Genomic DNA, 17,095 nt, shown 5'->3' on the forward strand with positions numbered 1-17,095 from the left:
GTCTGTCGCGCTGTGTCCGGTTCAGCAATAGCTGTGCTGAGTCCGGTCGGATCGGTGATGTCAGTACCGCAGGCAGTACAAATGTTCTGGAGAAATGCCCGGGTCCAGATTAGGTTCTTCGGATTTTGTGTTCCACTCCGGCTCTCGCACTGCGTTTTCCTTTCTTTCATGTGGGAAATTATCCAGATTTGCCTCAATTTTTATTTTTATAATAGTGACACAGTGTGGCATTATCTAAAATTACACCGGTCAACCTAAACAGCTACTCTAAAGTTAGTCTTCCTGTGTTTACTCTGTAGTTTCCAGAACAGAATGGACCATTATGTGTCATCAACCCACCGGTGAAAAAATGGTGACCTCCATGGCTGAAAAATAGAGCAAAAGTTGCACATTTTTGAAGTAATTATGAGTTTTGGCAAACCACAAATAGCTATTTTTAGGTTATAGGAAAATTGCAACATGTTTAGGCCAACATGTTCAACTAATCCTGGATCCTTTTAACACAAAAAATGGTTGCAAATATATATTTTTAAATTTTCTCTTTACTCTTTTTTCCACCCTCTAAAGTTTACATTATTATACTTTAATTCCGTACGCTAGGAGTGCTTTAAAATCAAGCTTTTTGTTTGTGCCCACAATTTTGGCTAATTAACCTGACAGAGTTTGAATTAACTTTCGATGATAAACTGTAATACCACTTTCTGTCTGTAGCCTAGGTGGTGGCGCTGTGACCCGCAGTCTTCTTCTTCGTTTCCTGTCCACTTCCTTAACAACAAACAGAGCCGAAACTCCAGATTCTCTCGGACTCTGGAGAAATATGGTTCATTAGCGTTACATTTGCACCTAGTTTTGGATTTTATGAGATAAATGACCCCTGAGGTCCCAGTTTAAGCGGAGTGAGATGCCGAAGATCTTGAAATTGACTCATTAACGGTAAGCTTTTGTCGAAGTTAAGCCTCATATTCTGCTAAAATTCATGAACTTGGAGGAACAGACAGCAAGTCAGTTCACTCAGGCAGATATTAGATTGTAAATTAATTTGTATTTATTGTCAAATTAGAGAAGTATTATGTTTATGCTGAGTGTTTAAGGGTAATATTTAGCTAATGAATTACAAAGAGGAGCTGCAGCCCTCCACATTTAGCCAACTTTGTTTCTTTTAGCTCATGAAAGATGTTTCTATTTCCTTGTTTACATCTCTTTTAGCCTGAAAGGCCTTTAATAAAGTAGTTTTTATTGCACCATTTGGTCTAAAACATGTATTTATATTCTGAGTTTCATTAATTTAACCAGAGACGTTCTGCTGTTGATGGAAGAGTCACATATTTGTTTTATTCATTGCTATTAGCTTCACTCTGTCTCTCTGTATGTTTTGACTGCTTTTATTTTATATTTCTCTTGTTTGTTTGTTTTTTTAGTTGTGTTTCAGATATTTGAAGACAACATAAAAAAATCTTTGCTTCCTGACATTAAATCAGACAAGGGTTTGGTTTTATTTTCTAATACCAAAATAATAACAGAAATAATTCTTTTATTGTTTGTTTTTTTTAACTTAATTTACATTTTCTCATTATTTAGTAGAAACTCCTTTGAAAGTGTGACTCACCAGAGTTTACTGACATTTTAGCTACAAAATGTCAGATTAATATCTGTATCAGTCCCAATATTGAAAACATTCTTGATCAGGTAAAAGTGACAATGTTCCCCATCCATAAGGGAAGATCTATTCAGTCTAATTCTATACTTTGAGCTCTGAGCAACATCATGTTTTATTATTTATTTTACATTATATTTAGAATCCCTAATTGCACTTTCTGAACCATTTGAATGAAGGTTTGTTACAGTTTATGTTTTACCAAGGTATTCAATCTATTGTTCTTTTGTTAGTTTCTTTATTATTTATTTTACATTAGCTGTTATTCCCCTAATTGCCCTGACTGAATAAATTAAAGTTGTCTTACATTTTTAACCAAGCTTGTGATGCTTTTGGTGTATTTAAGCGTGCTGTATTAGTGCAGCGTTATCAAATAAATTTGTAATTCAGTGCAGTTATGTCTGGGTTTTAAAAAAAAGAAACATTTTTAGAACTGTTTTTCTGTATCGAATCGGTATTGGCCGATGCTAAACCTCAGATGCTGGTATCGGACATGAAAAAAGTGGATCGGTTCATACCTAATTTTTCTCATTACTTATAGAACTGGTGTAACTGGGTCAGATTTGTTGGCCTCCTTCGTAGCAGCATCACCGGCTCTTATTGTTCCTCTTCTGTCCTTCCACAGCAGACGGGACAATGCTAACTCATTTTTCTTAACTCATCACCCGTCTAACGTAGCGACGATTGAAACGGTCCTGTGATTGCCACCATGGAAGAGGACGTCCTGACCCTGAAGCCCAGGCGGATCCAGAACCAGAACGTCGTCCATCGCCTGGAGAAGCGAAGGGTCTACTCTGGTCGACCCGGGGCCCACTGGTACCGGGTTCGCTGCTTTCACCAGAACCTGTTCCCGAACTTCACCGTGGTGAACGTGGAGAAGCCGCCCTGCTTCCTCAGGAAGTTCTCGCCGGATGGACGCTACTTCATCGCCTTCTCCTCGGACCAGACGTCGCTGGAAGTAAGAGGAGAATCCTGAATCGTTTCAACCATTTTAGCTTTATTTTGTTGTGACATTTTGTCTAGTTCAGTTCATTTTAATTAGTTTTTAGAGGGTATTTGTTAGCTTTTGTTAGTTAAGTATTGCATTGTGATTATGCATGTGCCAGTTGCATAATAAGTAGGCCTGTCATTATAACAATTTTTGCTGGATGATAAATTATCCCAGGAATTATTTTGATAAACTATAATATTGCTATTCTGAGGCCATTTCACTTATAAAAGACATTTAAAGGATTCGAGGATTTTATTTGTTGTTGTACTCCTGCAACATAAACTTGTTGGCACTCAAAAAAGACAAAACAGCTATGAATAAAATCAAGTTAATAAAATAAATGTCATAATTGTCGAGTATACAGTTATAAATATAATAAATATGTATATTTTTCCCAATGTTATAAGTAAATTAATCTTCCAGTGGAACTAGTGATTTTTTTAAAACAATATTAAGGATTATTGACTTAGAACAAGTTCCTATATCTTGCTGAAATGTTACTTCTAAGTTAGTTTTGTCTTATTTCAAGTGTGATAAGATATTTGCACTAGAAACTAGAACAAAAATACTTGGTAAAATTGTATGTTTTTGCAGTGTATAAACACAAAAACGAAGGCTGTTATATCTATAATTTCAGTATTTTTTAGCTAGTTTTACCTCTGAGCTGAATTTGGTTGCTATTCTCTTTCAGATTTATGAATACCAAGGCTGCCAGGCAGCTCAGGACCTGCTGAGAGGCCAGGAAGGAGAGACACTGTCCACCGCCAACGACCAGTGCTCCCTCAACATCCGCAGCCGCCTCTTCCAGCGCTTCTTCTCGCTGCTCCATGTCACCAACGTGGCTTCGAATGGAGAGCACCTGAACCGCGAGTGCAGTCTCTTCACCGACGACTGCAGATATGTCATCGTCGGCTCCGCCGTCTACGTCCCCGACGATCCGCCGCCGTACTTCTTCGAGGTAATGAGGTTTGGTTTGAGCGAAAAGCAGCCGAGTTCAGAGGTTTTATTTTTAGCTGACGTTCCGCCAGGTGTATCGCAACAACGAGTCAGTGACTCCCAACCCGCGGTCTCCGCTGGAGGATTACTCCCTGCACATCATTGACCTGCACACCGGCAGATTGTGCGACACCAGGTCCTTCAAGTGTGATAAGATCATCCTGTCTCACAACCAGGGCCTCTACCTCTACAGGAACATCCTGGCCGTGCTGTCGGTCCAACAGCAGACCATCCACGTCTTTCAGGTGAGCAGGTCGTCCCCTAAGGGGTTAAATCCTTCACTGGGGAATCGACAACATTGTTCAGATGATTTAGGCAGCAGGGCAACTAAACTGGGCTAATTATTCTGGTTTGTTTAGGTGGAAAATGTGTCATTTAGAATAGGCAAAGTGAACTGAAACAAACAAAAAATCTAAAAAGTGCATTTAAATTCCTAGATGATCTGCAAAGTATTTCAGATATTTTAGAAAGTGGTGCAGCTTATCTGGACTACTTTTTCTGATTTATTTAGCTGAGAAATGGGTTGTTTAAAAAACGTTGTGAACTGAAGCCAAAAAATCTGAAAAGTGCGGCATGCATTTAAGTTCCTTGATGATTTGCAAAGTTTTTCAGATCGTTTAGGCAGCAGTGCAGCTTATCTGGACATATCTTTCTGGTTTGTTGTCTGAGAAATCAGTCATTGAAAACAAACATTGTGATGCAAAACAAAAGAAATCTGAAAAGTGCAGCATGCATTTAACTTCACCCCATTTATTAATATTACCCTGAATTAAAACCAGTTCAGCTTTGTTTCCTAATGTCATCTCAGTAGTAAACGTCTTTGTGTTTAATGTTCTCTGAGTATTAATCCAGATATTCTCTGAAGGCCTGAGGTTCTTTAGAGAACAACCAGAATCATGGAGACCAAGAGAAATATTTACTTATGTACTCCAGACTCCCCCTAGTGGTCTGGGGTAAAAAGACATAAAGTATGATGCACCTATTCTTTAATTCCTCCACGTTTCTTCTGGATATCCTGTCTTTACTGAGTGTCTAGTCCTATGTGATTTAATGGTCAACTCCCCCTAGTGGCCTGGAGGGCTTTGAGTTTTTGGAGTATTTGATATTTGCTGTTGTTTTTCTGTATTTTCCCTTTTGCTTCTATTTTCTGCCTTTACAGCATTTTTCTTTGGCAGTGTTTTTCTGGTGCGTTTGTTTTTTGTGTGTGTTTTGGAGTTTGCAGTATGTTCACACCTGCTGGTCACCATTAAAGAGTAAAACAGCAGCAAAGCTACAATAGAACTGCTGATAAAGAAAAGATCCAGATATTCAAAACTGATGCAGCGACCCAGTCAAAGTCCAGACCTCAAGTAACTGAAATGGTGTTGCATTACGAGTGATGGATGGAAGAATGTCGTCCAGTTTTATTAAAAATCTGTTGTTTTTTTTTTTTACACAAAACATTTAATGTTTTTGTAGATATTTAAACACACGTTCACCTGCTGCCTTCTGTCTCTTCTTCTGTCCTCAGGTGACACCTGACGGGACGTTTCTGGACGTGAGGACAATCGGGCGCTTCTGTTACGAGGACGACCTGCTGACGCTGTCGGCGGTTTACGCAGAAGCTCAGGCGGAGAGCCAGACTGGCTTCCCGCGCCTCTACACAGACAAAACCATCAACTCCCTGAAGCACAGGCTGCTGGTGTACCTGTGGCGGCGAGCCGAGCAGGACGGCAGCGCCACCGCCAAGAGGAGGTGACAACGCCGATTCACAAAGCTCCCGTTCTTAGTTGATTTTTTTAGTTGAATGTGTCTCAGGCTTGTTAGGTTCTGACCCGAGTTGTTCCGTCAGGTTTTTCCAGTTCTTCGATCAGCTCAGGCGGCTCCGGATGTGGAAGATGCAGCTGCTGGACGAGCATCACCTCTTCATCAAATACACCAGCGAAGACGTGGTGACGCTCAGAGTCACCGACCCGTCGCAGGTATGCATTCCTCCCCCGCCGCTCTTTGTCCCACTGCCCCGGTTTCCTCGGATGAGGAGAATTTCCCCCGTCAGGTTTCCAAGGAAACGATCGTCCAACGGATTCTGCTCAGTCCTGAGCTTCACTTGTCGCAGAAACAGAAGGATTTAATTAATCCACAGTTCATTTAAGTGGAGTCTGAGCAGATAAAGATGGTTTATTTAGCATATAGATTTTTCCAAACACACACAGTGACTTGAAAACCAGTTATACTAAAGTGTCCTAGTCAAATCTTCTAAAAAAACAAATGGAGAAATTTAATCAAACCTTCTCACTTTGTTTTCAACTGTTTTTTTTTTTTGATTGATTGATTGGTTGAGTACATGACTGGATGGATGAGTAGATGGATGGATGGATGGATGGTTGGATGGATGGATTTCTCTAACAGAAAGTCTTTCTTCTTATCTTTCTCTCTGAGCCTTTTGCGCTGCGTTAACCTTTGACCCCTGGTCTCCCTACCAGCCGTCGTTCTTTGTGGTGTACAACATGGTGTCCACGGAGGTTCTGGCCGTGTTCGAGAACACGTCGGACCAGCTGCTGGAGCTGTTTGAGAACTTCTGTGACCTGTTCAGGAATGCCACGCTGCACAGCCAGGCCGTCCAGTTCCCCTGCTCCGCTTCCTCCAACAACTACGCCCGCCAGGTCCAGAGAAGGTACCGCTCCGCCGCCGCTCTGCCACCGTGGCCCGAACGGACAGGATGTCACAGACAGACGTTAGGACGAGGTAGAGACGCCCGAGGGAGTTAAGAGCAGAAACAGGAAGGAGATTCAGGCCGTTAACTTGGTCAGCTAAACGGGGATCTGATTGAATTTCACCCATTCTGGTGACAAAACCCTTTATGGGAGGAAAAGCTTTGTTTGAGCTTAAAGGGATTTATTATGATTAAAAAGTCACATTTTACACGTCGAATTTACATAATACTGCCTCTTTAAGAAACCAAAAACACCCAGTCCTTTCTGTTTTTTTGCAATAAGTTGATGTCTTTTGATGTATGCAAAACGAGCCGTTTCAAAAGCTAACAGAATGTAACGTCACAAATCAGCAGGAACTGCCTCGTTACCTAGCAACCACAGCAAAGCCTGTCACCTAGCAACCCAAATGGAGCTCCAGTCCATTTGGTTAGTTGGTTTGGTCGCCGTACAATGGCTGCTGGAAAAGACAAGAGTTTTGTTGTTGACTTACCATCCAGATACCACTTGCTGCATTATTGTTGGTTGTGCAGGAGGCTCCACTTCTGCTTTTCAAAGATGTACGGTTGTATTGTTCTGCATCTGTTTGCAGTGATTATCGTGCGTGAGTGTAAACGTTGGGCTGGGGGGGCATGGCCAGCAGCAACTTATTTGGATTTAAAGAAGCAGAGTCCCTAAAACACTGAAAATAGGCAGAACTGATCAGACTGAAATCTCATTGTCTAAAACTGATTTTTAATGAACGTGTTTTGAACAGGATAGGACCTGACCTAATCTGTTCAAGGAAGCATAATGGGTCACCTTTAGAGTGAAAAATGAAGCAGAAGAAAGTGGAATTGAAGTATTTTTCCCTGTTTTTCCTCCCCAGATTCAAAGACACCATAGTGAACGCCAAATATGGCGGCCACACGGAGGCGGTGCGGCGGCTGCTCGGTCAGCTGCCCATCAGCGCCCAGTCGTACAGCAGCAGCCCTTACCTCGACCTGTCGCTCTTCAGCTATGACGACAAGTGGGTGTCAGTGATGGAGAGGCCCAAGACCTGCGGAGACCACCCCATCAGGTAGCCACTCCAATCAGGGCGCGCACACCTCCGGATGGCGCAGCCCTGCAGTCAGGCTAATGGGGTTTACATAGAGATGACTTCAACTGGAACAGCTTGTAGGGTTTTATTTGGCATTTAAAATCATCATGGAGGTTTGCTATCACCTTTTGCTTCTTATCGTTTCCTCAGCTGAAAGTGCAAAAATGCAGCTTTGCTCCTTTCAAGTTAACATCCATCCTTCTGCTGTTTGTTTCCACGTCTTTCATTCATCAACCGTCTCTATTGTTTATTAATATACAAGTAAAAAACTTAAATATAAATAGACTGAAATAATAAAAATAAATCTACAAAAATTATAATAAAACTATTTATATATATATATATATATACATATATATATATATATATATATATATATATATATATATATATATATATATATATACAGTATATAACATATAGAACATACTGTATATGTATGAAAAAATAAAATCCATTAAATAAAAAAAATATAACAAATTTGATAATGTATAAATACTGTTTTTTTCTTTCATTTAAGGAAAATCAATGAAAATAAATGAATATAAATAAATATAAAGACATGGTCAGATGCAGCAGTTTAACGGAGCCGCTCTGCCTCTGCAGGTTTTACGCCCGCGACGCCGGCCTGCTGAAGTTTAAGATCCAGGCGGGCCTTCTGGGTCGACCCGTTAACCACGCCGTGCGGCGCCTGGTCGCCTTCACCTTCCATCCCTTCGAACCGTTCGCCATCTCCGTTCAGCGGACCAACGCGGAGTACGTGGTCAACTTCCACATGAGACACGTCTCCGCGTGACGAAGGAGAGTCGTCCTCCGCTCCTCACTCAGGGATCCTGGACATTTCTATTTGCAAACGTCCAGACTCGAGTTTTCTCTGGATTTTAAAGACTAGATATAAAAACTCAGAGGAGATGTTCTCACAGCTGGATTTCAATATCAAACCAAAAAAGAAAAACAGGCAGATGGACGGATGATTAATGAAATTTTTACAGTTGGATAAGGAACATGAATTTTTTTTCTCCAGACTTCAAAATACTTCCATACTTTTAGGAGGTAAGATTAGGATCCCTCTTTCCTTCTCTGCTTCCTCTTTTTCTTTCTCATTCCCTGGTTCTTTTAATTTTTTATTGTTTTACTTTTTAATGTTTAGCTCTACATATCCTACAACCAATAAAATTCATTTGATTTTTAAGTTTTATCACCAAGGAGGTTTGACTTTTTCTTCTCTCTAAAGAATCCTAAGAAATGTTCACTTGTATTGGAGAACTGGAAGATAAATCTGTTTAGTTTGAGTTTTTTCCCGTCTTGCTTACGTTGTAAAAGCCACACACAAAGTTACACTGTCAAGAATTAACAGCAATAATTTTTGTTATTTAGTCTGCATAATGAGAAAAAGAGGTTTCATTTTTCAGTCATGTTTTCACCTGTTTTAAAGGTCACAGTTTCAAAGCTGAATATTTTGTTTGCTAAAAATAACCATTTAAAACCAAATATTTGGATCTACACTAAATATTTGGTTTGAAGCTAATGTTTAGCATGCTAACTAAATATTTATTTGGAGCTTAGCAGTTTGTTAGCGTAATATTTTTCTAGCAAATTAAATGTTTAATTTGTAAATTAAATATCTCACTTGCAAGCTAAATACTTAGCTTCAAACCTAAATGTTTAGCTTGATAAGTATTTAGTTTGAGTCTGTACTGTTTATGAACATATTTATAACATGGTGAAAATGACATTTTTTCACTTGTAACAGACTAAATAACTAAAATTATTGCTGTTAATTTTCAATCAAGTTTATTTGTTTAGCACATTTCAACCAGTAACAGACGTTACATTTTGTCAAGTACCAAAGAGAAACAAAACATCTAACAATAAAGCCTTACGTACAAACCTAACTGCTGAACTTCATGGAAAAATATTAATTAAAATCTTCCAATAAGATTAAGATCATTTAATCAAGTTTATTTGTGCAGCATATTTCAGCAACGAAGCAGTTCGAAGTGCTTTACTCTGAAAACATTCAAAAATAAGAACATCAAATTGTCAATAACTGTGAAAACCAATAACAAAAAATCATTGCTACACATCAAAATGTTGGTCAATGTTTCATTTATTATGTTTTAAAAGCAACTCTAACCAGATGGGTTTAGTCTAGATGTAAAGGAACTCGGTGTTTCTGCTGTTTTTCAGTTTTCTGGAAGTTTGTTCCAGATTTGTGGTGCATAGAAGCTGAATTCTGCTTCTCCATGTTTGGTTCTGGTTCTGGGGATGCAGACAAGAACCAGAAGACCTGAGAGGTTCTGGAAGGTTGACCCAACAACAGCAGATCTTTAATGTGTTTTGTTGATTTATAAACTAACAGAAATATTTTTGAATGTGTATCTTTCCGAACCGCGCTCATACACACACAGAGAGCTAAAAATCGATTTCAGGTGTCGCCGACTGTGACCCTGACGCTGCTCCCTGCCGTCTGTTCGGCAGCGAATGGGATCAGAACTTCTGTTCTTTACTACATCCATCTGTTCTCCACCTGCATAGCTCAAATGTATCATTAATCACACGCCGGCACGGACAGAAATCTGCAAATATGCAAATGGTCGCAGCAGCAGCAGAGACCCTGGAGCTGCGCAGACATGTATAACAAACACACGAGGGCCCGAGAGGTGCAGCCGTCCGGCCAGCTGCAGAGGTGGAAAGCAGGTGCGGAGGGGATTAAGTGTTCTGCTGCCTCTGGTTACACAGAACAGCCGATTCACGTTTGTGTGTCCGACTGACTGAAGCGAAGCGTTTACTGCAGAGTAAATGCAGATGAAGGACTAAAAGAGGCCATGTTATGTCATTACAGTGTGTTTGTGTGACAACAAGCTGTGATAATCAACTAATTATGGGAAACTCGCATGGCGGGAGGACACAAAGCAAACAGGTCACATATAAGAGATGCAGGAGCGCCAGAAACTGGAATCTTCTCATTGAAAATCATTTGTTTTCCGATTCAAAAATAATTTATTGATCCCAAAGGGAAAGTAAATGTTGTAACTCATTAATACAAATTCTTCAAAGAGTTATTGTAGATGCTGATGGCTGTTGGCAGGAAAGATCTCTGGTAGCAGACTGTGTTACAGTGAGTTTGAAGACGCCTCTGACTGAAGACACTCTGTTTTCCCAACACAGTCCCATGAAAAGGATGATCAGGGTCATCCATAATTTTCTTCATTTTATGCATCGTCATCTGTTAAGACTTCAGAGGTTCTTTACAGAAAAATCTGCATCATTTACACTGTAAAAAATGAAGTACATTTTACAGTAAAATGTGGTTGGCAAAACTTTTTTTCTTTCATTGTTAGATGGCATCATCATTGTTGATTTTGCAATTCAAATTGCTACTGGAGTCAATGTTTTACTGTAAAAAGATTTTAACTTAAGGAAAATAATATTTTTTCTAAAATCAACATAAAAACAACCTACAAAATGAATGTACAAGTGTAAAATATACAAGCAACTGTTTTCACCAGTTAATCAACAGCTTTAAATTCTTAATAGTTAACAGATGTTTCCTGTCAATTTTACTGTATATTACTATTGAAAATACAGATTTTATTTTATTTTTTTTATTTTACAGTGTACTAGCTTGCATTAGCTTAGGGAGGCTAATCATCCACTGGATAAATATTTAGTTTGGTGCTAAATTATTTCTAAGCTTTGTAAATTGTTTACCCTGCTAAATATACATTTAGTTTATACCTATAGTTTGTAAGCAGATTATTTAGCTAACTAAATAGTTTGTAAACTAATTGTTTAGCCTACTAAATACATATTTAGACTTAAATTGAATATTTAGCTAGTTAGCAAAACAGTTAGCTTGTTAAGAGAATATTTAGCTAGCAAGTAAAATCTTTAGCTTCTTATCTAAATGTTTACTCTCTAAACTAAATATTTAGATTGGAACTAAATAGTTTGTAATCAAATTATTTAGCTAAATGTCTAGGTGATTGACTAAATGTTTATCCTACAGCTAAATATTTAGAATTAAGGTAATATTTAGGTTGCTAACTACATGTTTAGCTAGCAAATAAAATATTTAGCTTACTTGCTAGCTAAATGCTTCTTAGTGTCAAACTAGCATTCAAGACGCTGTGGGTTTACAAACTAAATATTTAATTTGAAGATAAATAGTTTATAAGGATATTATTTAGCTAAGTGTTGGATTTATAAACTAGACGTTTACCCTGCTAGCTAAATATTTAACTGTTTAATTCATAAACTGAATGTTTAGCCTGCTAGCTAAATGTTTAGCTTACTAACTAATTATTTAGCTATTCAGTAAAAAACTTTTCAACTTTTGTAGCTCAGAAATGTCCTTTTTTCTGAGGTTAAAAATTATTAATTTTGGCAGAAATTTACTTCTCCTTTTTTCTGTGTACAATGAACCTAATTCACCATCGTAATTTAGCTTTTTTTTTGTCCACTTCACATTATTTTCTGTTGCTCTACCGTCTCTACAAACACATGTATAGCTTTCTGTGATCTCACCTGGGACCCTGCGGGGTTAAAGGTCAAGCCAAACTCTCTTGAACAGGACAGCAAACAAACCGCCCCACATAAAAATAATAAATGACAAAACAAAAGACGTTCCTGTATCCGTCTCATTCCTGAGAACCAGGTAAAACTCTGAGCCTTCTCCCTGACCTTCGCTGCCATGGCAACATAACCGCTCTCTGCTTTCTAATTGCTGTTGTCTTGGCAACCGCGCAAGCACAAAAAAAAAGAAAGAAAGAAAAAGTGTCCAGAATCTTGAGTGTTTCCTGTTGCAGCGTCCCTCGCAGAAACATTTCGAACCACACACACATTTCTCCAAGCTGTCGCAGCAGAACTGACCCTGAACCCAGCAGAACTGACCCTGAACCCAGCAGAACTGACCCTGAACCGCAGGCTGGGCTGGAATAACTCAGATATATCGCCTTTTTTCTTGAGTTTCTGCCCTTTCGATGATGACGTTTCACTTGCTTATGCTCAAAGGGGAAGAGTTCAAGGCGTATTGACTGCGAGAGGTTAAAAATAAAAAATAAACTGAAGAGATACTAAAATAATTAGTATTTCCTGGAGCAACACCCTAAACCTAAAGTCTAAATCTAATTCCTCTCCCTTAAAGCCTGAGAAGACCTTAGAGAGATGTTGACTGGATCATAAAATAAATGGTTTATAAATATAAACTCTATTCATCCAGATGATGTTCCAGCAGGGAGAGGTTGCAGGGTTCAGCTTATTGAAAGAAAATGATTTTCACCCTTAAAACAACTCATTTTTTCTGTATTTCTGCACAAAATAATCAGATGAATTCAAGTCAGTGGAGTCGGATCAACTCAGCTGAAAATACTGATCTGATCAAACTGATTGATTATTATTATCTATGTTATCATCTGGTTGGAAACTATGTGCGTTTTCAGAATCAGCTTTATAAGACTTGATTTCATGCAACAACAAATAAACTTTAGAGAAAATAAAATACTATTATTTTTTACAGCATTTTCCACAAATATCAACATACCATAAAGAAAAGAATGTATCCATCTACTTTATTGCCATTTTTCTTTATTTTATACTCTTAAAACTGAAATAAAATAATGGTTCTTTAAATATTTAAACACATTTTCTTCAATAGACATTTATCAACAATTATGAACACTTTTTTTTTTTTAAAGATCAGGAAACAATTTGCGGCTCTTAAATAAGTTTTATTTCGCTGCGCTGAGGGGAAAATGACAAACCTGATTCTAAAGGTTGCAGACTCATTGGTCTAGCCAAAGTCCAGACAGAAATTTGAGAATTTCTGTCGCAATAAGAGTAAAGCAGGATGTATAACTCACAATTTGGACTTATGGACGCCTTTTTGTTGGCTTCATATGAAATCCTGAAAAAATACCTTGAAGCTCATGATTAGAAAGTGACACATGGCAAAACCACAAAATCTTCCCATGTATTTTTTTTTTTATATAGTTTCTAGAGAAAATATCATAGTACACTTGAAATAAAACAAAACTAACTTGCAAGTAGGTCTAACAAGATAAAAGCTTGTTTTAAGTAAATAATTTCTTAATATTGGTTAAAGAAAAAGTACTAGTTTCACTTAATCAAGACATTTTACCAATATAAGTGAAATAATCTACTAGTGGAACTAGAACTTTTTCAAAACAAGCTCCTATATTTTGCTAAAGTTACTTACAGGTTAGTTTTGTCTTATTTCGACTGAAAAGAGAAACTTAACCAAAAATACTTTTTGTGTTTTTACAGTTGTGCTCTTTATTTGAAAGTAGTTCAACAGGAAAAAGGGCAATGAGAGAGAGGGGGAAGAGACGCGGCAAATGTCACCAGGCCGGGAATCGAACCTGCGTCCACTGCCACGAAGACCAAGGCCTCAATACATGGGTCGTGCCTTGCCCCTGCGCCACCACAGCACCCCGAGTGTTTGAGTTTTAGACCTTTGCTGAGGTGAATCAAATAAGCTTTGCATGTACATATAGGCCGATTACAGATTTCCCAAAATTAAGGAAATCGGTACCAATAAATTGGTGCACTCCTAAATTATATACCATATTTTTGCACTTTATATATATATATTTTTTTTTAATTTTTATTTATTTATTTATTTTTTTTGAAAGGTGAATTTTTGCAGTGCAGTTGGGATCTCCAGAAACAATTCACATTTTGTGAATGTTCAGCTGGAGTTTCATTGTAAACCAAACTACCTGTGTTTACCTTCACCTGGATATTAGCTACACTGGTATTGTTGTTTTTTTCTTTTTTTCTCTTGCTGTAACATATAAACCAGTGTCAACATTTCATTTCACACGTCTATACAGTTTACTGAGACCCCCTGTGAAATCACACCACCTCCTAAAGAGCAAAAGGGAGGTCCAAGTATTGACAGCTAATATGTGGTTGAGGGAAACAGGCGTCCTGTGACTCCTCCGCTCCTGTCTAGGTGCGTTATCACCTGTGTTTGACGTGCAGAGGTTGAGATGCTTCGCTCTTTAGACTCCACGCTGGGGCAGATATACAGCCTGACTGTGGGGGATCGTTTCTAACTGGCTTCATCTCTGACTCGGCAACACCTGCGCACGTGCAAACACTAATGTTTCCCAATAACACGCTCGCGCACCAACACCTGACTGAGCACCGGTCGGGGGGTTTCAGGTGGAAGTCCGCAGGGAAGGGTCTCACAGCAGGGCTGACCTAAAAATATAAAGTGGAGAGATGTCTTTTGTTTATGAACGAGCAGAGTGAAACCAGCAGAGCTGATGTAACAGAAAATACTTCGAATCACCTGGAGAAAATCACACGAGGTTAGCTAGAAAATCACACGAGGTTAGCTAGAAAATCACACGAGGTTAGCTAGAAAATCACACGAGGTTAGCTAGAAAATCACACGAGGTTAGCTAGCTGCGTCTCTCTCCTTTACCGTGAAGTAACAATGGCAGAGATACGTGACGATGTTTGTCCCCTAAATACACAAACTTCACTATTCAGCCAAATAAACAAGGAGGTGAAACAAAATAAATGTCTCTACTCACTTTATCCGGGTTCATCTACTTGTGGATGATGGATATGGCAAACTGATCGGCATTAGAGACTAAAAATTATTTGAATAAAAATAGTATATTAGCACTTAAACTGTTATAAAAAAAATGAAATGTTGTGTTTGCATATTCAAATTAGAGAAATAAAAACAGCTAAAAGCTATCTCCTGTTCCCGTATAAGCTAGCATTAGCACGTTAGCACAGCTAGTTGCTCCTAAATGTTAGAAAAGTAGCAAGAGAAATAGGAGGATAAAATGCTGGAGAATGTAAAATCACAGGAATGAAAAAAGAGTCAAAATCAACTGTTTACTTGTTCCTGTGGATATAAAATAGCAGTAGCATTTTAGCACAACTAGTTGCTACTAAAAGTTCAAAAATAGTGACAGAGAACATTGCATTTTGAGAAGCAACAAGAACAGCAGAGCTAGGATGGTAGAAAAGTTGCTACATAGACTTTTATTTTCTTCAAAAGTCTAAAAGAAACGAAAACATTTGGATTAATTTTATGGCACCAATTCACAAGAAATACTCATGAGGCATTTTGGAGAAAAAAAAGTTAATTCAATCCAATTGTACAGAAAAATTCTGATCAAAATACATGCATTCAAAAATACTATTATTAATACATATTAATATGTATTAAACCACATATTAATATGTATTAAACCACATATTAATATGTATTAAACCACATATTAAGAAAATGGTGTTCTTTGCCGCAGGCCTAACTTCCTGGAACATTTCACAATGGGCCACAACCCGAGACATGGTGCTCTTCTTCTTCTGTCCATATCTGGTTGGGTTGTCATAGGAACCCAACCAGATATGCAACCCAGCCATTTTCTAACTGACTGGGTTGTTTGTCTTTGTGTAGCAATGTCTCTCAAAATAACTACTAAATTAAGCGTTGCACCAGCAATACCAGTCATGAATCTCCTAAAAACCTGATGTCAACTTACAATTAAAGACGTTACATTTTGTTTTGAAATAGGACAGCAGAAGTTTCCCACAGAAAAGCTGACTTATGATTTTATGATTGTTATTTATATAATTTGTTTTCTTCTTTTTTATTTAAAGCTTTTTTGCGTTTTATTCAGTTTGCTTTAAAAGTTGCCAACAATTAGAGCTTAATTGATCAAATTCCTGATTTATTCATCCAACCCTCTTCCACCAAGTGATTTTTACATGTAAGTAATAAAATGTTTGTTGTTTATTCAGTGTATTGGCTGAATGAAGATGCACCTCCATGACCCCAGAGCCGTTTCGGCTACAGCGGTCAAAGTGCTCCCCCTGCTGGTCAGACAGTGGCGCTGCAACCTTCCTGTTTAGGTTGTCACATTAATGGGGATTTTTAACGATTTTTCAGATTTTAGTGGCGTTTTACCGGCATAATCAAATAAGGAACATATTAAAAAACTAAATTATTCTCATATTGACGTATTAAAAACGATTTATTTCATTTAATAGCTTTTAAATTAAATCTGCCTGCAGTTAAATTAAATTACTTTTTTTCTCTCCTAAGCAGAAAGATTATTTTTACAAGCTGACTTTGAGTTATTATTATATATTTTTTGACATGTTGACCCTGAAACTAAACCTCAGCATTTGACCGTTTTATATTCCGCTTGCAGTACTGTTACTCCTTTCTTCAAATTAATTGGTGATTTTTAATAAAGTATTTGTTTTACTTGGACTTTAAAACATCTATATATTTCAGATAGATCATAGTGGATCACATGTAACCAGGTTTCTGTTTGACTCATTTACAGATTAACTTTAGCTTTGAATGTATGGCTTAAACTGTAATTAATTAAAAAGAGCTAAAATATAATTAAATTAAAATATTTTAGCTGTTTGTATTTTCTGTTCATCATTGTGATATTAGCTGGCTGTTTGTGCTTTACAATAAATTAAATCAAATTTAAATGAATCAAATGGAAATAAACTTTTTGTTTTAAACCTGTTTGTATTAAATAAAAAGTATCCCATTACGATGTTATTTGTTAATTGGTGCTTTTTAATAAATAAATAAAATTAGTCAAACTTTAGTGTATTGAATTTATTTTATGTACAAGGAAACTAACCTAAATCTGAATTTAACCCTCTAA

At 37.7% G+C, this 17,095-nt stretch overlaps 1 protein-coding gene across 3 annotated transcripts; it reads left to right on the top strand.

Annotated features, from left to right (window-relative positions):
• Nucleotides 1-756: 756 nt before the first annotated feature.
• det1 (DET1 partner of COP1 E3 ubiquitin ligase) lies at nt 757-8,617 on the top strand. Of its 3 annotated transcripts, none has more exons than XM_032550568.1 (9): nt 757-933; nt 2,280-2,612; nt 3,337-3,603; nt 3,674-3,886; nt 5,152-5,375; nt 5,473-5,602; nt 6,104-6,294; nt 7,200-7,391; nt 8,019-8,617. In XM_032550568.1, exons 2-9 carry the CDS (start codon nt 2,364-2,366, stop codon nt 8,206-8,208), a joined length of 1,656 nt encoding a protein of 551 aa, XP_032406459.1. In that variant the 5' UTR covers nt 757-933; nt 2,280-2,363; the 3' UTR covers nt 8,209-8,617. The 3 variants fall into 3 exon arrangements, with proteins under 3 accessions (XP_032406459.1, XP_032406470.1, XP_032406479.1); XM_032550579.1 differs by having other exon boundaries at nt 2,283-2,612; nt 8,019-8,208; XM_032550588.1 differs by having other exon boundaries at nt 2,333-2,612; nt 8,019-8,208.
• Nucleotides 8,618-17,095: the final 8,478 nt, after the last annotated feature.

This window comes from Xiphophorus hellerii, chromosome 2, assembly GCF_003331165.1.
Source record: "Xiphophorus hellerii strain 12219 chromosome 2, Xiphophorus_hellerii-4.1, whole genome shotgun sequence".
Taxonomy (NCBI): Eukaryota; Metazoa; Chordata; class Actinopteri; order Cyprinodontiformes; family Poeciliidae; genus Xiphophorus; species Xiphophorus hellerii.

Bases quoted from the DNA above. Each gene is read 5' to 3' on its own strand.
- det1 (XM_032550568.1), top strand. From the start codon at position 2,364: ATGGAAGAGGACGTCCTGACCCTGAAGCCCAGGCGGATCCAGAACCAG. The intron at 2,613-3,336 runs GTAAGAGGAGAA...ATTCTCTTTCAG, and splicing joins CGGACCAGACGTCGCTGGAA to ATTTATGAATACCAAGGCTG. The intron at 5,603-6,103 runs GTATGCATTCCT...TCTCCCTACCAG, and splicing joins GAGTCACCGACCCGTCGCAG to CCGTCGTTCTTTGTGGTGTA.